The sequence below is a fragment of the Pleurodeles waltl genome, chromosome 11, assembly GCF_031143425.1.
Source record: "Pleurodeles waltl isolate 20211129_DDA chromosome 11, aPleWal1.hap1.20221129, whole genome shotgun sequence".
NCBI lineage: Eukaryota > Metazoa > Chordata > Amphibia > Caudata > Salamandridae > Pleurodeles > Pleurodeles waltl.
In genome coordinates, this window is record NC_090450.1 from 927,381,997 (window position 1) to 927,407,242 (window position 25,246).

Below are 25,246 nucleotides of genomic sequence, written 5' to 3' on the forward strand. Positions count from 1 at the left end.
GAACAGTTTTATCATCCTAGCTTAAAGCTGGCTGCTTTTTTGTCAAGTTTCTAATATTTTTGCCAAAATCCTTTTGCCTTTGGTTACATGATGGGTTGATGTTTAGATCCATGGTAGGTGTGAAACCAGAGAAACTTGAGCCCGTGTTTAACTAAGTCAGCTTGAATAAAGCAACATTTATCAACTTATATATATTTAAATGCTAGTTACCTATATACACACACATTAATTCATGTTCTGCATTGGAATTGGAAGACATTTGAAATTACTTCAATAGGCTGTTCAACTACATAACGTTTTCTACGGCAATCGCAATAACCCAATCAGTGCAGGGGCGCATCTGTATGAGAGACCTAGGCCTTCAGCTATACCTGGATAGGGCGCAGCATCTGCCCAGGCACAATCCGTGCCACCACCCCACCATTTGTCCACCAAGGCCGCCAGTGCCAAGTATCCTATAATACAGTGGCAGCCAGGCTCTTGCGGGAAAGTGGCGGGTAGCAGTCATCAGACAATATGGAGAAAAAAAAACAGTAGTGCCTCAACCCGATTTTGTTCATGGTGGTTATATGGCAGCCCCTGACAGGGCGAAGGGGGGTAAACAGCTCTCTGACTGGGGTTATCCTCGCTTCTGGCCCACCCTGCAAACGGCCACTGGGAGGCGGAACCACGGCTGAAGGGAACTTTGGCCTCCCTCCGCAAGGGGCTAAACAGGGGGTTCAGGTACAGGAAAAGCACCATCATTTAATTTTTCTAAACAAGAACAAAAAAAAAAAGGAGTACGTCACACATTTTACTCAACGATTCAGGTTTATTTGAAAATAGCATGGAGTGCTGTACAAAAGTTTGCACAAAATGTAACATTTAAAAATATATAATTTTTTCAGTGAACAGGTACAGAAAAGACACGGATCGGAGTTACCAATGGTTTCTTAAAAGGCACAGATTATTAACAAAACGATGCAGAATGTTCCTAAACCCAAAATACATACAATCGCTTTTAAATCCGAGATTTGGGTTCTGCAGGCTCAGGCTAATGCTCCTGTGTGTCTAGCTAAGCAGGTCATATTTGACCACTCTCCAGATCAGTTTTAGAAGCTCTTGTTCCATGTTAAAGCTCCTCTGTTGAACAAAGGCACTTGGACGAGAGTGGACAGTGCACTGCTTGAATGAGAAGTGATTTACTTTGAGCCACGTTATAAAGTCAACAAACCGTGAGAGGACATGGGAAAGGAGAATTAATCTTCCACAGGCGAAAGATGGACAGCATTAACATCTACTTCAGATACTTCTGTTTCTTCATTCGTACAGGAGTTTGGTAAAGTGTGTGTAGTGCTAGACAGCAGAATCTTGTTTGCTTGGGGTGCACACAAAGCACGCAACCCATGTTAGTACCCCTCACAAAAGTTTATTTTTCCAAAACTTCTGCTCGACCCACATTCTGCATGGACGCGCCAAATCATTAAGGACACTGCCAAGTATGGTAGGAACAGAACAGAAGGGCACTGTTCGTCCGGGAGTTCTAACTGATTAAACGCAAAGGGTCAGTCAAGGTGGTTTCAATGGGATTTAATGCATTACTTAATACCTTTACTTTTACTTTTCCACAAATAACGGAGCTGCTCCCGGTACTATTCATACAGTACGTAAAAATATAGATATGCTCTAAAGGATCCAGATTACAATATTAAATAAAAAAGGGGAATAATACATCACAATGCCATTATTTTTGTTATGGGGAGGGGATTTTGTTATTTCCCTTCCTATGCCATTATCCTCGTACGTAAATTTAAACGTACAATTACTCCTTTCATGATTATTTCTCGATTTGTTTTTTATTTGGGCTATTTTCTGTGATTAAGTTCAGTTTTATATCTTATGTCATTCTGACAATAAAATAGGAAGTTGAAGTTAAATCCCTCAAGGAATGCAATACAAGCCACAGACAACATGGGACGAACTTGGATCAAGATTCGGAGACAAAATAGCTTATTAAGAACAGCTTCAAATGTTCTTTGTAGTTACAAGTAAGGCCAAAGAACTTTAACTTAGCAGCTGTATTAGAACTTTAATCGGAAACTGAAGAAGATACTGACTGGCCTTAGAGAGGGAGGCCAATGAGTTGCAAAAACGTAACAAGCTAAAGACGACTAATTTTCAGGACAATTCATTATTTATGATTCTATAGCATCTGAACACACACCAAAAATATTATTTAGGTGCAGAACTGATTTTCGAAGTAGTTGGCATGGCATATCTGCTAGTGAAATACATTACTGGGGCAATTAGCAATCATAATGTATGCTCTTATGTGCAGAGTATGATGACAACAAGCACGCAGGCCACAGCCCATCTGGAAGACAGTTTCTCACTACAGCTGTAGGCCTTTTTCCAATATTGAGCCTGTTTTCCAGTCACACATGATAGGTTCCAGTCCTCTCTTGGTGCTAGTTACAACAGGAGAGGATGTAAAAATCGAGGAGCACCAACCAACAAGTAAAAACAGGGAACGGGCTAAGAAGGCAGAAGTTATCAGGAACTGTGGCCCTTTAATGCAGACCTTCAATTTTCTCCCAACTATTGAACATTTTGTTTCAATTTTTCTCAAAGATGTGTGTCATGTTTTTATAAATCAACCAGTGGCCCCTCTAGACCCAAAGCTTGTGTCATGTTGTGTTAATACTGCTCTTTGTGTGAATGAATCAGCACATACAAGGTTTTGAATGACAAACCCAACTACTGTTCTGAGGATTAGAAGGTTCTGAGAAATGACTGCCAGCAGTAATCACAGTTGGCATAGTTATTTCATCATTGTGTAATCTAGTTGCTAGTCAGAGGCTTCACTAAACATGAACAGATTCCAGAGTGCCTAAAGCAGTGGACACTCCCTGCCTTTAATGCTATGGGAACTTTACCTTCGCTTGGTCTCAAGGACACAGTATAGTAATACTTTGCCCTTCTATTAATCATATGCATTCATCTATTCACTCAAGTCAGTCCTACGCTTGTTATTGAATGATCATATGAATTCTATTGATTCAGTTGGTGGTAAGTTAGCTCATCGGTCATGTAACCCGTTTTTAATCATAGCCTCACAAAGTTACAAGAACTCATTTTATATTTGACTTTTCAAATACATCTTGTCTTAGCTTGCCTCCTGCGCGATAGAGATATGCACCCAGTTGTTCATTTTAGTCAAGTGATAGCACAGGAAGTCTATGATCCCTGCAGGATCTATCACAGTCAGTCATGGAGCTCTTACATTTCCTGAGAGTGAAGGCACAGGCTTCAGACGAAGGCTTTCAAATATCCTGACATTTACTGTCTGGCAGTAGACCGCAGATTAACCTGTATCTATTCAATGCAGAATTAACTTCTGTGGAGTCCCCCAGGGTTCAATTTTGTCAATGGCTCTTAAATATTTGCTAAGGCTGCTTATCAAGATTGTCTGAAACCTTGGTGCTGGGATGTATTTTTTTTACATATGATACTGTACTTCTCTTGGTCTCATTTACTAAACAATGTTAACAGCTAGATTTGTCTTGGACTGAGCCTGAAGGTTCAGATCACTCCAAAATATTTAAATATTTAAAAGCTTAGGGGCACTCGCTTAATAGGGCTCACCATGACTCCTAATATTACCATCTTAACTTGCTTGACCATGTACTACATTTTACTACCTCGTAGGGTGGTTGTAACTGCTACCACGGTTGCCTTTTAACTATAATGGGTCACCACGGTTTATCTGGGCCTCTCACCGAGAACAAAACAAACTATGGACATTTCTGAACTGACCTCAGTTAGAAAACTTGGTGTTTAGTAAGAGCTACTTTTAGACACAACCTCTTCCTTGAGCAGCAAATATCCATCATGGCCTTGTCAACAACTGTTATGGTATGTTACAAATCTGTCTCAATGCACAGTTAGGAGTGTATGAAATGCATTTCTCTTCATCTTCTTAGGTAAGAGTCTTCAAACCTTCTGGAAATCCAGTTTGCATTTCATGCCCTCAATAGCACAAGACTACTATTGCTTTATAGTGCCAAGCTAAAGAACACTTAAAGAACAACCTAATCTAGAACCTCTTGAAAACGAAAAAAAAACTTTATATTTTCTTAAGACCGTACAAATATATGTTCATTTAATGGTTTTGCTGTTACTAGCTAACTGGCAGAATTAGTAGCAAACAACAGAATTTTAGGATTTGCTGTGTGTGAATCACAAAACTACTCACACTTTCACTTTTTTCTTTACAAAACTATACAAGTCTGATACAGGTGCAAAAAGTGAAAAGGGGTTGAACCAGGAAGAATTGTAATTGTGGCACATGTGTAAAGGTGGCACAAACATTGAATTGTTTTTGCAATGCCCTTGCTGTTGTAGTTTCACAACAATGTAACAATGTAAATACTATCACTCACTGTAACGGTCCTCAATGTATGGACTTCAAAAGGATGCAGCTAAATTGGCCTTGCCAGCATTAATGCCTGTGACCAGCAGGCAACATAATAACTGTCGGCAACAAGCAAAATACATTTAGAGCCATCCTGTCTGTCATAAGAATACTTCCTAAACAAAACTGAGACATTTTATGAGACAAAATTTGCATAAATTCCCTTGTTTTACATAAACTGTGTGACTGTTTACTGGTCTGGTGAGGGAGATGGACACAATGCAGGAAACCATAGACAGCCGGGACAGGACACTGCAAGGGTTTGGGTCGCATCAAAGCAAAATATCTCTTTTCCCAGCAAGAGAAACTTTTGCATTCACTGACTGGCAAGGCTCAATTTCCAATGAAATCCCATCTGCTGCCATATGTTTAGGACATGTTTTGTGCTCACCATCCTAGGACTGCTGCCAGGATTCCCAGACCACTCAAGGGTAGCAGGTAACCATGTCCAATCTTGAGCTTTTCTCTTGCAACTTATTGTTATCAAGTGAGTTGGTCCAATTGGTTCAACCGAATTAAACCAAGACTACAACTCTCAGAACCCATTAGATGGTCAAATAAATGCCTTGGACATGAAACATGGTGCTCTGCCACCATGGAGGGTTGTGGTACATACTTGCTGCAAACCATTCTCCTAAGCAGCTGATGTCCTCTGATTCAAGTTCAGTCCTTGTCATGACCCAAACCCAAGCGAGGGAATTTTGTAGAAAATTCAAGTTTTTGTTCTTACAGCATCTAATCACACACAGAAAATACTATGTAGGTGCAAACGTGATCCTCGAAGTTATTGTCATGGCATATTTGCTTTTAAAATATATTACTGGAGAAAATAGCAATCACATTTTATTCCCACATGTGCAGAATACGGAATGCTCTCTAATAATAAGGAAAAGAACTCTGGAATAAATATTCCTGAAAAAGGGCAATACTTGTACATGGGCACAATTTAAGAGGTCTGTCCAAGCTGCAGTAGAGCTCCCTCGGAGCTTAGACGCTGAAGCACTGGCCATCTTCACAAACTGGCTTTCTTCACTTAAATGAAAAGCTGTATTGGAGAGAAAAATGAGAACCATGTTACAGTCAAATTAAGCAGACGCAAGGAGACTAAACATTAACAATCTGATCCCACTGGAGAAGAGAGGTTTCCCTTCAAATCACACCACGATTGCCCACGGTTTCGTCTTGTGGCTAGCTTAAATAGAGACGGCCTCAGACTCAACATGCAAACTTTGTTGTTGTTCTGTGGGCTTTTACTCTGTGTTTGACACGGTTGACTGTAGTACACTCTGAAACAACCTTTGGGCCCTGAAAATACCTGGGTGTCGCCTTCATGTGAGTCAGCAGTTGCATAACTGTGTGCAGGTGGATTTAAAAGGTGAAGGGGATCTTAACCAGGAAGTTCCCTATTGAAAACAGTTTAGAAAGATCACATTGTTGGGGGATTATTGTAGACCGAACAATCTAATTGTTAGTGCTGACAAAACCAAAACACTGATGATTTCAGCAAAGAAGACTAAGGCGGTCATTCTGACCCTGGCGGTCAAAGACCGCCAGGGCGGAGGACCGCGGGAGCACCGCCGACAGGCCGGCGGTGCTCCAATGGGGATTCCGACCGCGGCGGTAAAGCCGCGGTCGGACCGGCAACACTGGCGGTCTCCCGCCAGTGTACCGCCGCCCCATTGAATCCTCCAAGGCGGCGCAGCTTGCTGCGCCGCCGAGGGGATTCCGACCCCCCCTACCGCCATCCAGATCCCGGCGGTCCGACCGCCGGGAACCGGATGGCGGTAGGGGGGGGTCGCGGGGTCGCGGGGCCCCTGGGGGCCCCTGCAGTGCCCATGCCACTGGCATGGGCATTGCAGGGGCCCCCGTAAGAGGGCCCCTACAAGTATTTCACTGTCTGCTTGGCAGACAGTGAAATACGCGACGGGTGCAACTGCACCCGTCGCACAGCTTCCACTCCGCCGGCTCGATTCCGAGCCGGCTTCATCGTGGAAGCCTCTTTCCCGCTGGGCTGGCGGGCGGCCTGAAGGCGGCCGCCCGCCAGCCCAGCGGGAATGTCAGAATTACCGCCGCGGTCTTTCGACCGCGGAACGGTAACCTGACGGCGGGACTTTGGCGGGCGGCCTCCGCCGCCCGCCAAGGTCAGAATGAGGGCCTAAGTTCTAGTGGTACTGAAATAAAACAGGCACTGGAACAGGTTCATTCTTATATTTTGGGACTCAAATTTAATCCCAAGCTGAACTCGTCAACATGTGTTTCCTTTTTTAGATGTTCCCTATTGGCTACTGTCAATCTCCTAAGAGTTGATACAACCTATGGAAGCTCTTCTCTCAAACCACTCGTAAAAGTGCATTGTGGAAAATTATTTACCCAAGCCCTATATGGTGCAGAACTATTTGTACTTGATCGAAGTTGTGATTGGGCCCCCCTCAAAACATCGTGCATAAAAAGACTCCGGGCAACCCATGCTAATATGATGATTTAAGCCATTTGGTTAGAATGTCATCTTGTTCTACGGAATTTACTTGCCAACGTGCTAGCAATTCACTCATTTTTACTAATTCGAGCACACTACATATAAGGCTAAAATCTCATATTTAGTCAGGGAGCCCATCATAAGGTACAAAGTGATCAAATTACCTGCAACTTTGTGCTCTTGGATACTGGCTTCTGCACAGACTTCCTCTTAACAGAAGTGTATTTGGCCCTTAAATCCAAACAAACAGGATTTAAAAGACATGGTGCAGTTAGCAAATGCCAACCATGACACTATTTATCTAGTGCCTAAGAACTCGAAAAAAAAACAGGGGATTTGATCAAAACATATTATCACCTGTCTGGGGTTTCAAATAGACAGATAATGTTTGTGTTTTTTAAATTGTGGATTAGAATAGATCTCTATTGGTGTTTTGGGAACATTTGGCTTTAAATAGTTTTTTTAAAAGTCTTTGCCCGTGCAAACTTAATGTTAAATATGGCATAATTCAACTTCTGCTGTACAAGCTCTTTCCTTTGGAAGACAGGAAGAAGAACCTTCGCGCTTTCTTCTTGAAATAAGGCTGTCTGGCCCAGACGACAACCTAAAATTAAGTCTTTCCTCTTCCTTCGGCTGAAATAACTTTTGCTACTGGCCACATTTTAAATGTGTCTCTTAATAAATGATCCTTGTTGAATGCAAACGTCACCGTGGGCGGACTCCCATATTTCATCTGAGGACAATTTACTGGTCATAAATCGTGCTTTAAGATTATTTTTAGGAGACAAATGTTGATGCAAGCAGAGCGAGTGTTTGGTTAATAAAGTGTATGATTATTCCTTCCCGTTTTAGTTATGCACCTATTAATATAATTAGACATCATATTTTTCAAAACTAAGGCACTTGTTTCATTGGTCTTATCTGTTACTGCTGATGCACTTTACTGTTTTTGATCTGAAGTTTCATGTAAAAGCAAGGTTGGTTATTTAAAGATATTAACATACAGGAGATTTCTAGTGCTAAAACAATGTACTCTAACGGATACCTGCTATCGTCAATACACTTAACTGTTTTTGTCTGTTTTCCTACATGGAATAAGTAGAACTAGTTATTTTTTCTTTTATTACCAATGCATTTTATTGCATTTACTTTGACAATTGCTGCTGATGCTTTTTACTCTTTCTTTCTTGCATTTTTATGAGCAAGCAATGTTTGGAACGTTAATGTTGTCAATATACAGCAGAACTCCCTATGTTATTGACTATTGGGAAATCTGGAACAGTCTGTGGTATATTATTAGGGTTGAGCACGCAAGCACTCTGGCCTGTTGCAATCTCTCTGTGGGCTTTTAACCACGCACATCACTCTCCTTGGTTTGTGGGCTTGCCTTTTTAAATTTGCTTGATTTCATTATGAAAGGCATGCATACGTCATACCTTTTCTGGTGTTTAGCCTTCCTCGAGCGCACCGGCCAACTACTGAAAACATATGAGGCTCCATGTTTTCCATATGGTTTCTGGACTACTTTTTCTCTTTATTTCGTAGGTAGCGTGAGCAATTTTCATGACTATAATTTTAATTCTATTGTTTATCCTAGCGCTCCTTCGCAAATTCAAGGTTTTACACAGCACGATTGTGCTCATTTTTTTATTTTTATTGCTATGCAGAGGCGAAACAGGACCAGTCTTTTTGTTCTGATTAGTCACCTTCACGCTCATGGCGTGGCGCTTTAAATAGGCTCCCTTATGTGAAATTGTATTACTTTCCATTTTCAGTTTATATGGCAAGAAAAGTCCGAACAGGAGTTTACAACAGTAATAGCTCTAACTCGAGCAAACGCGAGACCCATTGCATTGCAAATGCTTGTTTTTAATTATGTTGTCTGTGTTGAAATGTATTTCTATAAGATTTTATCTTAGAAAAAAATACATTTCTGTCAGGAAAAACAAGCCGCAACAATAAATAACAAATCTGTATTCTTTAAGCATTATCCTAAGGTTTAGCATACATATAAATTCGACACATTCCAATTTTCATTCAGTGGGTGAAACTTAACAAGGGTTCACACGTGTTTAGTAGTTGGCCACAAAAGTAAGTGAATGCTATCTTCACAGCTTAAAAACCATGTCAAGTGACAGAATACACACTGAGGAACAGGACTTTATTTTTCATTGGAAGGGTTTCCCTATAACTATGTTACCTTTTTGTTATAGAAAACGGTGCCATACCGTAGTGCTTGACATGATAGTTTTGCAACAGTACTCGTTTTACTGACCTCAGCAGGATGGCAAGCAGAGTGTGCGCTGCCACGAATCAAATTTGTGACTACCAGGTGACATATGAGCAGTAAGCGCTTCTGACCTATCTTTTCTGCAACCCCAAAAACACATTATTAAAGTTATTTCAAGATGTAAGTTCCATGGTCTGGAAACGCCTGAGGAATATTATGACACAATAGTGTTTAGGGCGAGGCACAAACAATAACCTAGACTGGTATTTCTACATTTCTGACATTCTGGATGTGTATTCATGCCAGAGTGCCCTGGATTTCAAAGCAAAGAGAATCCAGACACAAAAGTTGACCTTATTAAACTGAAAATTTGACTTCTTTCTAGATTCTGCAGGACTCCATAAAATCAATTATTAAACATAATTTGAAGAGAAAAGTTAAAAGGATACGCATATTTATACAGGTAAATGTGAGTGTATGTTCAAAGGTATAATCTGTGCAAACAATGGAGAGAGAAAAAAATGCAAAGGGAAACTGCACTTGCCAGCTAGAGAACTTGACAAATTATGCATGGCAGAAAAGAATAAGATAACATAACGGTACTGCACAGAAATTCTCAGTTCCAAGTACTTTGCCTCTTAGCTGTATGTCTCTTGCATGTTTGTACTGAATTGCACAGCGGTCCGCAGAATCCCTCAGGTACATGGCATACTATAGAAGTGTTTGATGATAGTGCTGTTCACATTGCCTAAACAGCAAGTTTCCGAAGGGTGATAGTATGAGTGATAGTAAATGTTGGTGGTGACTGAAAACACTTGCAAGTGTTCAGTGTCTACATGTGCATGGGCGGATAGATGGGGGCAGGAGGGTTGAAGCGGAGTAGTGGATGAAGACATAGCTAGCCGATGTTACACGTTGTGCTGGTGGGGCTAGAACTTCTCCAATAAAGATTAGCTGTCACCACTAAAGTAATATCACAAGCCACCGTTATTTTTAATTGAAATGAAGCCTCACTTAAATATTTTCCAGTTCTTCACCCTCTTGTTTCTGTTTTGTTCACAGCGTATGTTTTCAGACAGTCCTTAGTTCCTTTGAGACTCATTTAGATAGCTATGATACTGAAGGCAAGCTAAATGTGGTACATGTGACTTGGATATGTCAGGCACATATTAAAAGTCTAGTTCTTGTGTTGTAACACCAAAGACATCTCTAAGAACCCATTTGGGGGCCCAAAGGGCAAACAGAGGTCACTGTGCCTCAGCCATGGGGACTGAGGCCTTATGCCACTAACGTTCCAGGTTCTTACCTACTCTTGGCACTTCAAACTGGGCGCCAAATAAACACTTTTAGCACTTGACTCTCAGGGTAGCGGAGGCTAGCAGTCAAAGGCTTTTCAGGAAATCAGTGTGGTGAGTAGAGACTGAGAACTCAAGCAGAAATGCAACAGAAACAATAAATGCTACCAGCCCAGGGCTTCACTTAATAGACAAAGTGAAGTACTTGTACTACACACTAAAAGGTAATACTACACACAAGGTAAGGTCAATCAGGCACAGGGTGATCCTACAGGTGCTACGGGATAATAATCACGCAGAATGACTAGGTTAGATTATGGCATGTCCGAGTAGCCTTCCTAGTTATGTAACCTGCAGTGTCCCACTACTAAAAAGTTCTCTCAGGACTTCCATAGGTAAAGAAGAAAAATATTGTTCAGTTTATTGATAGAGGCACCGTCAATGTTCAAGTTCACTTAGTTGGTTTACTTGAAGTATTGGGCACTCAGGAAACATGAGCAAGAGGCAACAGCGTAGACAACAGCAAAGACGACAGCGATGCAAGTGGTCCTCCTTGCAATTTACAGCAGCAGCGTGCATGGCCCCACCACCTTTACCTAGTGGTAGCTGAGAAAGGTGGCTGCTCCGGCAAAGCAGCTTTGGCCCAGGTGGTCCCACCACCCAAACAACCACCACTAGTAGTCACTGAACCTCTGACGGCAGTTTCAGCTCTCAGCAGGGTCAGCAAAGGTCACTTTGCTTCTGCGGAGGATTGTAACATTATTGCTGCATCAATGGTTATGCTCTCAGACTGTCAGTGTGTGGAAGCATACATACAGGGAATCAGGGGGACCCACTCTTAGACTCAGACCGGTGTTAGTTACACTTCCTTGATTCAATCTGCTCCTCTGGGCTGTCCTATGTAATGGGCACAGAGACTGGGCTTCTCTCCATGCAGGGTCAGGCACTTCTTCCCCTCTCTCAACAAGCCAGGCAGGCTCCGAAGCATCAGGCAGACATACAGCTCTTCCATCAAGATTGCGCAGGCTTCAGGTGCTGTTCCTTTATTTCTCTTAGCAGTTCTTCAAGCGCTATGCAGAGCATTCCCTCCCTGGAACCAAGTTCAATAGTTTGGGTCCCATTCTTATTGTCCTTTTCTAGTCAGAGGTTGTTGATCCCAAATTCAGTGGTCTGGATCAAGTTTGAAGTGGTTCTCTTTCAAAAGTACCTTCTCCTTCTGCAGAGTTTTGTAGAAGGTGATGGCTCTCAAAGCTGGTAGCAATGATGTTATCTCCAAATTGGCAGCAAGCCATGCACTACCAAAAAAATTAGAAGTACATTGTTAAAAAGGATATGATGCAATAATTGCGGCCTCAAAAAATGTAAAGAAGAAAAAAGGGCCAGTGGACATATCACTGTATCCAGTACAGCAATGACGATCTAGATATGAATTGGAGAACAATATACAATAATTCTAAGGACCAATCAAAAAAGTGAACCCATCACCCGGATATTTGATAAGGTCTGACAGAAAAACCCCAACTCAGATACGAAGTGTTTTGCTTAGGAAAATCAATTAAACTAATGCAGTATTGGCCCTTATATTACATGGCTCCCTGCTTCGCATGAATTTTAACAGTCCTGACGATAACCCATGACAGGGATGAGGTTGAAACGCCATAAGGGGCAGATAAAACCTATGTGGTTGCACTCACTGGCTGACTTATAATTGAAACCACCTAAAAGCAGCATCAATTATCTATTTTGTGGTAATTTTGCCATTTATTCTGTACACACTATATTATTCATTTGTCATTCATCAGTGTGTGAACATTCACGAGCACTGAGCACTTTTTATACAGCAGTAAAACCTTGGATACTTGCACAATATGTATCTCTCTTTCATCAAGTGAATTATTTAACTGCATTTGTATTTTTCAAATCTTTAATTAACTGAACAACTCAACTTGTATTCTAATTTGTAAAATCCTTCAACATACGGAGGCTATGTTGTATGTCTACTGAATGTTCTAGGTGTTTTTAAATTACGGGCAGCCCCTGTTTCTTTTTTAGTAGGAGCATCCAAAATGGATCCTACTGGTCGCTGCAACATAAGCTTGAAGTAAACATGGAGTTCTGATGTTAATCCTTAAACATACAGCATGTAAAATACACCCCACAATTTACCTGAGTAGGGCCGGAAGTCGTCACACTCATATCTAAACAGAAGAAAGTCTTTTTAATGGGGGGGGGGGTTGGGTGGGGTGGCTAGGCGAGCCAATATGGCAGAAGCTGAAGGCCGTAGCTCCACATAGGCCTAAAAATATCCTGAAAATAATAAGTATCTGCAGGGACCATCAAAGACTCTGCGCACTGCCGGGTCCGGGTGATCGGGTGCCCTCAGACTACCCCGAGAGGGTTGCCACGGCTGCAATGAAGGGCAGACAGCCGTAAACCGCTGCAAAGTACGGCGAAGGACTCGACCGCAGACTGGACACAAAGGACTGGCTGCTCTGGTGGGGGACGCCTGCCCCACACGCCGGACGGTCGAGGGTGGACCGGTGGAGCGTAGGTGACCTGCGGGGCCCTTCCCCCTACTGCTGGGGTGCTGAGGGGAAACAGTAGAGTGTTCGGTGGCCTGGCTAGGTGGCCATAGACAAAGGCCCTGGCAGCGTCGGTGACAAGGCCCAAGCCACGTGGACTTGGCATGGCCCTTATGGGGGGCGGAGATTGCTGCATTGAGCGCCAAGAGCCCCGGGGAGAGACATTTCAGTGCCCCTGCTGTGACACCAAACTGAACCTCAAACATGGGCGTTGGGTTGACAACAGGAGGCAGCTGCTGGTGGTGGTGGTGGTGAAGGGGGGGAGGGGGGATTGTGCAGCATATGGCCTCTGAGAGGATAGATGTATCTTGAAGTCAGGGGTGCCAGAGCCGTAAGGACCCAGAATAGCAGGGGGCCGCCAACCATGTGAGGACCCTGCAGGAGGCCGGTGGCAGCGATAGAAGACACAGTGCCCCCCCTTCTTTGTTTTCTCGGTGCAAATACTGACGTATGTGGCAGGAGGGGGCTAGCTGGAAACACTTGGTCTGGAGGAGCAGGCAGGAACAACAGGGGATACAAGAGCCCCTGTCTGAGTGACCTGCGGAACACAAGGGCCTAAAGCTATTAGTGGCCTCAGGGGGACCAAAGTGCGGATACAGAGAAGAACGCTGATAGGGCTGGAGGAACCACCTCGGGGCAAAAGAGACAGTCAGTCCCCCAGAGACAGCAAGAACCCCCTTGGGCCACAACACAGACAACTGCTAAGGAGGCAGGCACGGGGGAGGTGGCGCTTAGAACCAGTGGCCACTGGGTGGGTTGGCAAGGGGAGCTGCTGTCGGGGGTGGCCCCATGTGGAGTAGGGGACATAGCGGGTTGCAACAGATGGAGAGGCTCAAGGAGGTTTTGGTGGGGATCTGATTGCTGGCCCTATCCGAGTGGCAGGGGCAGAGATGGGCAAACTGAGAGCAAAGTCCCAGGCCCCTCCACAAGAGACACAGAAAGACCCCGCAGAGGTAGAGATGGCCCTGAACTTTCTGTCACAACCCCTTCAACGTTCCTTAGACAAAATCCTTGATGCCAACGCAGATGCAAAAGACCATGCTCGAGCTTGAAATCGGCTCAAGTAAAGGAATCAGAGGTGGCCATAACTGAACTGAAATCGGCAAAGAGAGCTATGAATGCACAGCTGATGGACCTGGCAGACTGTGCGCACAAGCTTGAGCACACGGCGGAAGATGCAGAAGGACCAAATGGGCGAAATAATGTGCGAGTAGTGGGTCTCCCGAGCGCTCGGAAGGCTCTGACATGGTGGCCTATCTGGAGACACACCTATGAACTGAAGTGGTCCTGAACCAACAAACTCCCTTCTTCACACTTGAGTGGGAGCAGAGGGGTCTGGCCTGGCCACCGCTCCTGGGGCATCCACCCAGACCAGTAGTTGCCAAATTTCTACACTATAAAGGAAGAGACACTCTTTTGCAACACGCACTAGAAGTGGGCCCATTCAGGGTAGGAAAGGGTCAGGTGACCATATTCCTGGAATACAGCAGCTGTCCAGGCCAGAAGAGCCTCTTTCCCAGGGGTCAAAAGGGCGCTTCGCTAGGAGGGTTGTCGCTACTCACTCCTATTTCCAGAAAATCTGAAAATCATGGAAGATTGGAACTCACACTTCTGCCAGTGTCCAGATAAAGCAAGATCCTGGATAGAGGCGTACCGGGGGAGAGAGAGGAGGACAGCACAGCATCAGCAGATTGAAGAGAGCGGTATAGAAGTAGCTGGGGGGCCTTGGGGGATGGGGGGGATGGGTCAAACGCCGAAGCATACTGGCACAGCCCACCAGAACACCGGTTGACAAGGACACGACAGCAGCCCTACAGGCAGCAGAAGAGATCTCTGAAGCCAAGGTGACAGACACAGGGGAGGGCTCTGTCTCAGGGCATGGAACTGGAGACTGGGATTCCTAGGGGCGGAGCAGGCTGATGACATTCCCCCAGACATCACTCCCCAAAGGGTAGACGAGATTCTGTAGGGGTGGTGAAGGTACAGCCCAGAAACTGAAGGGAGCGTGGCGGCCCTGCCAGGAGGGACCCAGGCATTAACTGTGGCCAGACGGAGACTGAGGGGGGCAGGTGGGGGTTAGGGGAGGGTGGGTAGACCCCCACTTGTGATTTCTCCAGAGGCTCCAGTGGGTGCACTGATGTTGACACGGAGGCCGGTATGGTACACCAGAGGCATCTTGTTTGGACTTAGAGCCTTTTTTGCACGGGGGCATTAATATCGGGGAGGACGGATGTCCTCTTTGAGGCCACGGTGGTCAAAATAGACAAAGAGGGTAGGTATGTCCTCGTTGAGGATCGGCTGTGTGACAAGCAGGTGATACTGGGGAATGTGTACACAGTGAACCAGTACCACACCCCTTTCCTGAGCTCCCTTTCAACACAGTTAAGCCACTTGGAAGAAGGAATCGACTTCTTGGGAGGAGTCTTCAATTGTGTACTAAACACCAAATTGGACTGTTCAACCCATCCCTTGCCTGGGGCACCAGCCAGTAGGGCGGCGTACATGAGGGATTGGATGACGCACTAGGACATGGAGGACATATGGTACACACAGCAAGCCATAGAAAGGGACTACTCATATTACTCAAGCATGTATAAGATACACACAAGACTGGGCCAATATATTTGCTCAAGGGGGTTGTGCTAATATGCAACACATAATGAATACCTCGGTCACATGTTATCTGACCACAGCCACTCATACTGTTATTCCAACCGGTAAACGAGTGCCCCAAAATCCCAACGTGGCGACTGCACTCTGCAGCACTTACAGATGTTGCCTTTCGGGACACATTACTGGATCAGATAGTACAATACTTCAACACGAACCCTGGAACCGCCTCGAGTGGCCTGGTACGATAGCAAGCTTTTAAGGCAGTGATACCGGGGCACTGTATGGGTCAGACAGTGGGGATACAGCAGGAGCTAGAACTTGTGTCTCCAGATGACACATTCCATAGGTTGGACAATATGGTGGGTGCAGACCTGGATGCGCTCTCCCAAATGTTGGTGACTAGGGAGCAATACAATGTGGCCATTGAGTGCCTTAGATGCCATAACTATGAGGAATACATTACTCTCGCTCATGAAGAGGAGTAGGGGCGGGGGAGACCCCTAGCCTGGCTAATTTGTCCAGAGGGCAGAGGTACCCCTCATCATCCAAGTGTTGTCCCCGAGAGGGGATATATTCTACTCTCCCATGGAAATAAACTCTGTGTGCTAGGACTACTACATCTTCCTCTATAGACAGCAGGAGGCAGACCTACCAGGGATGCCCAACGCCCTCCTGGACCGAATAGAGTCTTCCAGCTGAGGTAGCTGAGGAGCTGGGGGGGGGGGGGAACAATCACTGTCCAGGAAATAGAAACTGCCATCAAGAACATGACTACAGACGAGTCTCCAGGGCCAGATGGGCTCCTCCTAGAGTTCTATGCAACATACTTTGGGGTGCTGGCTCCAAGATTGGAAAAAGAACAAGTGATGGGTGGAATCCTGAACAATGTCAAACATTTAGCCCCAGTACAGAGATCTGGGCCTAAATCCATCATTTTTTTGCTACCCATGCCATTCCAGTTGGGACCTAGCTATATGCAAATCAGTCTTGACCCTGCCCCCCATGGGAACAGTCCAGCCGGAACTGCCAAGCAAGGTCCTCCCTGGACTGGAAACATGCATCCTTGGACCCGTTTAATGATATCACCATTCATCAGCCAGGCCAGCTTGACTCCAGTGCCATGGGGAGGAAGGGACTCACGTCTGGACATACCCTTCCACTTAGGGCAACAAATGCAAAAAGAACAAGTGATGGATGGAATGCTGAACAATATCAAACATTCGCCCCCAGTACAGAGATCTGGGCCTAAATCCATCATTTTTTTTTGCTACCCATGCCATTCCAATTTGGATCTAGCCATATGCAAATCAGTCTTGATCCTGCTCCCCATAGGAACAGTCCAGCCCGAACTGCCAAGCCAGGTCCTCCCTGGACTGGAAACAAGCATCCTGGGACCGGTTTCAGGGTATCACACGTCATCAGACAGGCTAGTTTGACTCCAGTGGGATGGGGAGCAACCAATATGAGATTGGTGGAACTGTACAAGGAGGTGCTAGCGCTGTGAAAACTACCAGACTTGACCAAGGGGGCCCTAGTTTTGTTACTGAAAACCAGCACCCCAGAAGCCGGCACAGTGGATTTCAGACCTCTCTCCATGCTTAATACCGACTTCAAGGTCTTGAGCAAGGCACTGTCTTCCCAACTGCAGCCATACATGCCAGAATGGATACATGCTGACCAGAATGGGCTCATCCCCGTACCCCACACCTCCCTCAACCTTCGAAGGCTGTATAACATCATCCACAGCCTGCTGGACCTAGAGAAGGCCTTCAACACTGTGCAATGGGATTTTCTCGAGGCAGTCATGCTCTGCATGGGGCTTGGGTAAGAGAAGGACCAGCTAGCTGCAGCTGTTGTACACGGAGCTCACTGCAAGGGTGAAAACGGGATGCATCATCTCCGATTCCTACGACATCTTCCGAGGTACGAGACATGGTGCCTGCTGTCTCCACTCCTCTTTGCTATAGCTATTGAACCACTGGCAGAGTGCTTCCGAACAGAGTGCAGGGGAAAGGGACTCACAGTGGAGGGGAAAAGCATATCATCTCCCTCTAAGCAGATGACCTGCTGATCTACCTGTAGGATAAGGAAGAGAGCATAGACTTCACTGCAGCTTCTGGAGGAATACGGAACTTTCACAGGCCTGTGGGTTGATAGAACCAAGATGCGTGTCTTCATGGTGACCTGGTATGCCCCCTAGCCTGCTGACTGGCTACTGGACATCTTCCGGTCACCACAATACCTTTAAATATCTAGGTATCCAAGTCTTTTACTAAGCCGACAACTTGCGGGAGGGCATTCTGGGTAAGGCCATGCGCTCCCTTAAATCCTGCGTCATCTTCTTGCGATCGCACCGACTGCCTGTAATGGTGTGCATAGCATTCTCTGAGATGGTCATGCTCCCGAGGCTGCTTTACTATTGTGCGAACCAGCAGATGAGGGTCCCAGTAACATGGGGCCAGATGTATGAATCTGGCCCATTGCGATTCGGTAATTGCGATTTTTAAGAAATCGCAATTACCGACTCGCAAAGGGCCATGTATCACATTTGTGATTCGGTAATTGCGATTTCTTAAAAATCGCAATTACCGAATCGCAAATTGCGATACTGGCCCCATTCGCAGCTATGGGCCTGTTGGCCCATAGCTGCAAATTTTTTGCATTTCGCAAATTGCGATTTCTGAAACAGAAATCGCAATTTGGGAAAAGCAAAGGGCCAGGGTGCTGGGGGCCTAAGGCCCCCTCTCCTGCACCCCAATTTTTTTTTTTTGCACATGTAAAGTGCACACATGCCAAAAGGGCATGTGTGCTTTACATATCTAATTTAAAAATGCAGTTGTACTGCATTTCTACATTTTGCACCAGGTTACCACCTGGTTGCAGGTCATGGTATTTTGCAAGTGCAAGTTGCAAGTGCAAAATACCATTCTGCGAAAAATCGCAATTTGCAATTTTTTTGCAGAATTGCTTTGCGACCTGGATTTTGCGAATTGCAAATTGCGATTCGCAAAATCCAGGTCGCAACGCAGAAAATCAAAATTTTTGCGATTTTCATTTTTTGGTCTGCGAATGCAGTTGATGCATTGCAGACCCCGATTTTGCACTCGCAAACGGCCGATTTCGCTGTTTGCGAGTGCAAAATCAGATGATACATCTGACCCATAGTTTCATCAGCTGGATTTGCTCCTGCAGGAGATGATCTGGAATGGAAGCCGTCAGAGGGTCTCACTTGTCACCCTTCACCACCCACCCTTGAAGGGGGGACTCGAAGTTCCTGATTTTGAACTGTACCACATGGCCAGACAACTTCAGTGGATCATAAGGGGGCTAGAAGGGGGGGAAGGGCCACTGCTTGCAAAGCTGTTCCAGCCCACGTTGAGGATCCCTCGGATTCCTCCTGGCAACGGCCCTGAGCTGTTGCCGCCGCTGTTTTAAGCAAACGGGTGGCACCCTCATCCTACTGCAAGATCTGATGGAGCAAACTGCCTTACAGGCAGACCAATTCCTTACATACGAGGCACTTTTGTATTGTAATCGTATTTATATAGCGCTTACTACCCCTGACGAGGCGTCGCGACCCCATATGAGTATTTCTGTTTTGGAGGTATTTAGTTTGAGATGGCTCCAGGTCATCCACTGATCAATGGCTCTGAGGCAACTGAAGATTTGTGAGTTTTCAATGTTTTTGGGGCATTCTAATTTAAGAAGTATTTGTGTGTCATCTGCATAGTTGTAGCATGTGAGATGGAAATCATTGATCAGTTCTGGTAAAGATATCATGTAGATGTTGAAAAGCAAAGGTGAGATGATTGACCCTTGGGGGGCCCCTTCTTTTGTGAGGTAGGGTTCGGATGAGAAGGGGGGCGAGTGGATGATATTAGATCTTTTTTGAAGATAGGAAGTAATCCAGTTGAGAGCAATCCCTTGTATGCCGGCTTCGTGGAGTCTTTGAATTAGGGTGTCATGGTCAACCGTATCAAAGGCAGCTGAGAGGTCCAAGAGAAGTAGTGCAGCAACTCCATTTCGGTCGACTGTGTTTTTAAGATCATCCCAGATTGCTATGAGTGCCGATTCAGTGCTTCTTCCTGGGCGGAATCCAGTTTGGAAGTCTGAAAGTATAGAATTGTCTTCAATGAATTGTGACATCTGGGCGAAAGCTGCTCTTTCTATCAATTTGCCCAGGAAAGGTCCATTTGTGATTGGTCTGTAGTTGTTGGGGTCTTGCGGGTGCAAGTTCCGTGAACTTTGGTGGCAAGGAGACGCAGAACTCGCAACCTACTTAGTTCTGCAGCTGCTACTGACGATGGGACAGCAAGACAACTGATTACATGGTTCTACAGGGCACTGAATACAATGGGTGGGAAACCTCCGAGTTGGCCCACGATATACCGGACATTGAATGGGGCGACTGCTGGCATACCTACAGAAAGAGTACTGCAACACCCGCCTTAAATGAATTCAGTACAATTACATGCACAGGACATAGTTGTCATAGCACAGGATCAGGGCGGTGTATGGGGTGAACCCAGGCCGTGCCCTCGATATGTGACGCTAGACGTGGGCTTGAAGTATATGACATGGTGGTGTTTAGGGGGCGGTTCTTGCAAAACCTAATGCTACCCTGAGCCGTAGACAAGAGAATCCTATAAAGGTATGCCTTTTGGGGGCCTTCCCTAGACCCAAGCCTAAGAAAGGCGGTAGTAGATTCCTAGACCTGGCCGTCATATTGCCAAAGAGGAGAATAGCCATGGCTTGGAAATCAGCAGGGGGCCTAAAGTAGAGATCTGGTCCAGGGACGGGACGCTGTGGGCCGGAGCTGAGGAGAGGGCCCTGCAGAGGGAGGAGGCCAGTGGGGTCCGAAGATGTTCCATAGTGGACTTGTGGTCGGAGGTGGTGGACAAATTGGAGCACCCCTCAGATAACGAGACCCAGACTGATGGACCCCAAGAGGAAGGGGGGGGGAGGAGGGACCTGGATTGGACTGACTGACTGCTCATCGATGGGAGGAGAGTTGGAGATCATAGGGGGCAGAGGGGTTGGGTGGACCAAAGAGGTCCTTTCCTTCCTATTGCCCTCTCAGGTGACAGAGTGATGGCCCTATTGTACCCCAACCCTACCAATTACAGTAGAGCCAGGTATTCCTCACGAGATGAAGTTAGAGGGTTATAGTTTTGCTTAGGGTAGTATTACAAGGGGATTTAGGTGATTCACAAACACACACACACACACACACACACACACACACACACAGGGGATAGGCAACCTCCCCAATGGCACTGAATACACAGGGAAAGTCCATGCCCGGATACAGGGAGGGATGACCTGACATACGACATGCACAGTTCACATATCTAGTGGCCATTTAGGACTGGCAGGTGGACGTAGGATGCACCTGGCACAGCAGTAATACAAGAATACACACATATGGGCTCAGGATATGGTGAAAGAACGGATATGCCATAACTGGAAGGAAGTGGGGTAGAGGCACCATTGTAGTGCATTACAAAATGCTGCTTGTTTGGAATGCATGCCAAATGCCAATAAAAATAAGTTTCAAAAAATCAATCAGAAAGAGGGCCCCTGCCACCCATGCGTATTTTATGTATGTCACAGGACTTGGATGGTAGTCCCATATTGATTAGAGTGCACTTGATGCACCCTTTCAGACCTCAGAGCCACTGCCATGGTCTCATTGTCAGGTACGAGGCCTAGCCTCGGTGATTACACAGCGTTATTGTGTGTAGGGGGCCAGGAATATTAATATACCAGATAACTTACAGCTGGGGTCACTCAGGGCAGGGGTGCACATCTGTACTGCATGCAGGGAACATTCAAATCTCAACAATATCAAAGACCTATTTACTTCATAACAGCCCCTATATTAACTCGCCACACCTACAGACCTTTGGCAGACATAGTAAAGATAATTGAGTTAGCTTTCCAGACCTGCTGTAACAGGCCCTATGTTAGGAGCTAAATCTAGAGATGTAGAAATTGTCGAGCAATATCATCTAATATGCTCTCCCCACAAAAAACTGCGACAAAAGGCAAGAAAAAAAGCAGTAAACAGACAGAATTTTGTCCTGCGCAGCATTTAATATTCACAAAATGTTGGTCTACAGGAGCTGAATGTTTTTGTAGCGTGCAGCCCTTGCTAAATCCTTGGTAGTGTAGGTAGGAGTTTCACTGGCCAGTAGTGGGCTTAATCCCTGAAGCTGGTTCCATAAGCTCCATTCACCATACAGTCTTCTACCTGTCCCATGTTAATGTCTTCAGAATGCATGTTGTGGGGAGCACGAGTACACAGTGTTGCAAAAAGGAAGAGGAATTACGGTGAACTTTCACTAAACGTGGGATGTTTGGTAGTGGCTGAGGGTGAATCATAGTTGCATGTGAGCATCATCTTTGAGTCTGTATGTTGTGGGAGCTGCCAGTGGTAGGGGCAATAGAGGAGTAAGGCAAGGGGTTTCTCAAAGGGGTAGACAGGCCTTGCAACCATCCTCCAGAATATGTAATCAGTGGGTTACTTGGCTGTTTATTTGAGTGCAGAAGGCACATATCCTCTATTCCATGTGTGTGCAAATATGCTAAAGTGATTTAACCAGTCATGCCCAGCAAAGTGTTCAGTGGTTTTATTTTTACATTTTCATATGGTTGCGCCCACACCGGCACTGTTGTTCAGCATAAGAAAGTACATATGTAATGCACTGTTTATGTACACACTCCAATATACCTTTTTAACAAGACTACTCCAGTCATTTGAAGGGTTTATTCATTTTATTCCTCACCGAAGTTGCCAAAATAAAATGACCCAACACCACAGATGAAAGTAACTTAACAAGGCTGAAGAAAGATAATGACATTATTTTGTATAGTTAAAGCTGCATTATGTGTGATTGTTTCCCCAGGGTCTTAACTTTACAGTGATTTGATTGGTAAATTAAAATTCTTTACATTAACAGATTCAATAGCCCATCCCTGACAAAGCTTGTGAATGAGTGAAACACCTGTCTGAGGATCTAAGTTATCATTTTGGCACAAACTACTTAATAAAACCAACAAACACCTCAGAAGATGTTGGGGGGGGTGCGGGGGAGAAGAGGGGGTTAATGGAAGCACAGAGGAGGAGAGGGAGTTAAAGAGAGTGTGAAGTGTGTGACGGCACCCACGTGTTTTGTTCCTCTGATTTGGCACCAGGGCCTTTCCTAGATTGCAGGAGGACAGCTCTTCACTGGAAATACTTTGTTGGCTGTCTACTTGAGGAGCTAACATCTTCGGCCACCGAAAAGCGTTTGATTCCTTTTGCAAAAGGTTTGGGGACAATTTCAAACCTACTAGCTCTATCATTATTGTTTGATCAACACAAGAAAAATCACCAGCCTCCTTACCTCTATTTCATAGACTATAAAGCAGCATTTGATTGAGTCGATAGGGGCAAGGTTTGGAATAAACTTGGCAGCTGGAATATACCTCACCCTCTGCTGCAAGCCCCGCCCATTCTCCATCCAGACCCACCACACCTAAAGACAATGATGTGCACTAGCCCCCACACTTTTAAAATCTTTTTTTGTGGTCCTTCCACCTCGCCTAGACCAGGTAAACTCACACGCAACAAAGCTGGGAAGCACCCTGCTGCCAAGTTTAATGTACAAGGATGACCTAGTCTTGCTTAGCCGCACAAAAGTCAACCTTCAGAGACGCCGCTGCTTTACATCCCAGTACGGCTCAATGGAAATCAATCTGAAGAAGTCAAAAATCATGATCAGATCATAGGAAAGGCTTCCCTTAGCTCTGAACAGTGGAGTCTGTGAGATGGAAATATTAATACCCGAGTATGTTGTTCGATAGACCGGGCTTGTTCAAGCAACATATGGAGCTTCTGCGGCTGAAAGCTAACTCCCTTACTGCAGCCTTCTAACATCTGAAGACTGCAATTGCAACTTCGATATACACACATCTATTGAAGGTAATACAGTCCAAACGAGTCCCAAACTATAGCTTATGGCAGCGAGGCATTTTTCAACTGGATAAGCACATTATCAGGCTCTTTAAGTCGTTTTTTGTACCACCACTCCGCTCCTATCCAGCCCAACTAAGATTAGACTCTGGCAAAACAGGGTGCATTTATAATGCTCTGCCACAAATTAAGGAATGCTGACAATGGAACACTGAGTTACCACCTCTAGAAGGAAATCAGCAGCAGAGACCACGCCCCAGCTAGGAGCGATCTTTCTTACTTAGCATTCCTTGACTTAAGCCAAGAATGGGACTTAATAATCAGCTGGCCTCTAGTCACGGCTATTGTAAAAGAAGAATCAAGCGCTCCCCCTTACTGGCAGATAAGGAGGTCTTTTCTAAACGACGACATGCCTTGTTCATACTAGCATCCTATGGAAAGCTAACACCTCAACCATACTTGTGAGCAGGTATCAAAGCCCAGATCAAAGATCTTTTCTGAAATATCGTCTGGGCTGTTTGCCATCGCTTTTATATTTAACACCATGAAAACGCCCCGTCAGTACAGAGGCTTGCCAAATATGAAGGCAATCGCCTGAAACCATAGCACATTAAATCTGCTTGAGTGAATCAACCTTGGAGGATCAGAAAAACATAAAAAAACAGCATTTAACACCAGCGAGTGCATCGATGCAGGCAGGCAGTAATAGCCTGCTTCAATCCTTCAGATATTCAATTAAATTGCAGATTGGTGAAATACCTCACAAGACTCAAATTGAAAATTAGCCACCCGACAGACAGTAACATATCCGTGCTGAACCTGGAACCCTGACCCTCCTTTGCACAAGATTTCCATTACACTGCCACTTTACTGTATCTTCTAGCATAGTCAAGTACAGGCACTTTACCGCTTTAAGCGGATTAACAGCTTCCGAATGGGCGAAGGGGAAACCTGTTCCATGATCTATCAGCCCGCCAAGTTGGAACCAGGGTCTGAGCTTCATGTTGTAAAATTTTGGTACTGAATTATAAGGAGACTACGAAATATTACACAGTGGTACTTTACATTTCATAGCTTTCTTTACGCTGTACGCTGTTTGGTCAAACTAGCACTGCCTTTAGCAAGTCCCAAGGTTAAAGCACAGTGAAATTGTATGTCTGTGATTCCCATACTATGCAATAATCAGTCTTTCTCTATTTTACCGTTTATAGCACAGCATAAATATATATTTGAACCCCCTCTATTTTGTACAACCAGCTTTTTGAGTATTTTAATGTTTTAACAAATGTATTTGTTTTATTATTTTTGGTGCAACAGCTTTAATTAACTAAGCCCTCAAATACATAAATGTAAACTTAAACCTTCAGTCCTTCGCTGACACTATACTGGATATGTATGCCATTTACTTTAACTCACTCCCCTAGCCACAACAACTTCATAAATATTTTGGTATTTGTGTAAATCAGGAAGATTTGGATGCAACTAGATGGATCTGTATTGTTCTCTTTTTAATAAAATTGATATATGCAATGGGCTCAACTGCTATAAGTAAAAGGTAGTTTCCCAAATATAAGGATCGCATTCATCACATTGGTGAGCAGAGGACTCTGTCATCCATGAACCTACATACCTCCTACCGC

General features: G+C 45.0%; 1 protein-coding gene across 1 annotated transcript in view; it reads right to left on the reverse strand.

Annotated features, from left to right (window-relative positions):
* Positions 1-791: 791 nt before the first annotated feature.
* RILPL2 (Rab interacting lysosomal protein like 2) overlaps positions 792-25,246 on the reverse strand; it is a 91,774-nt gene continuing 67,319 nt past the window's right edge. Inside the window, exon 4 of the mRNA XM_069215003.1 lies at positions 792-5,498. Coding sequence (XP_069071104.1) covers positions 5,483-5,498 — 16 coding nt within the window. The 3' untranslated portion in view covers positions 792-5,482. The remainder of the gene's footprint in view (positions 5,499-25,246) is intronic.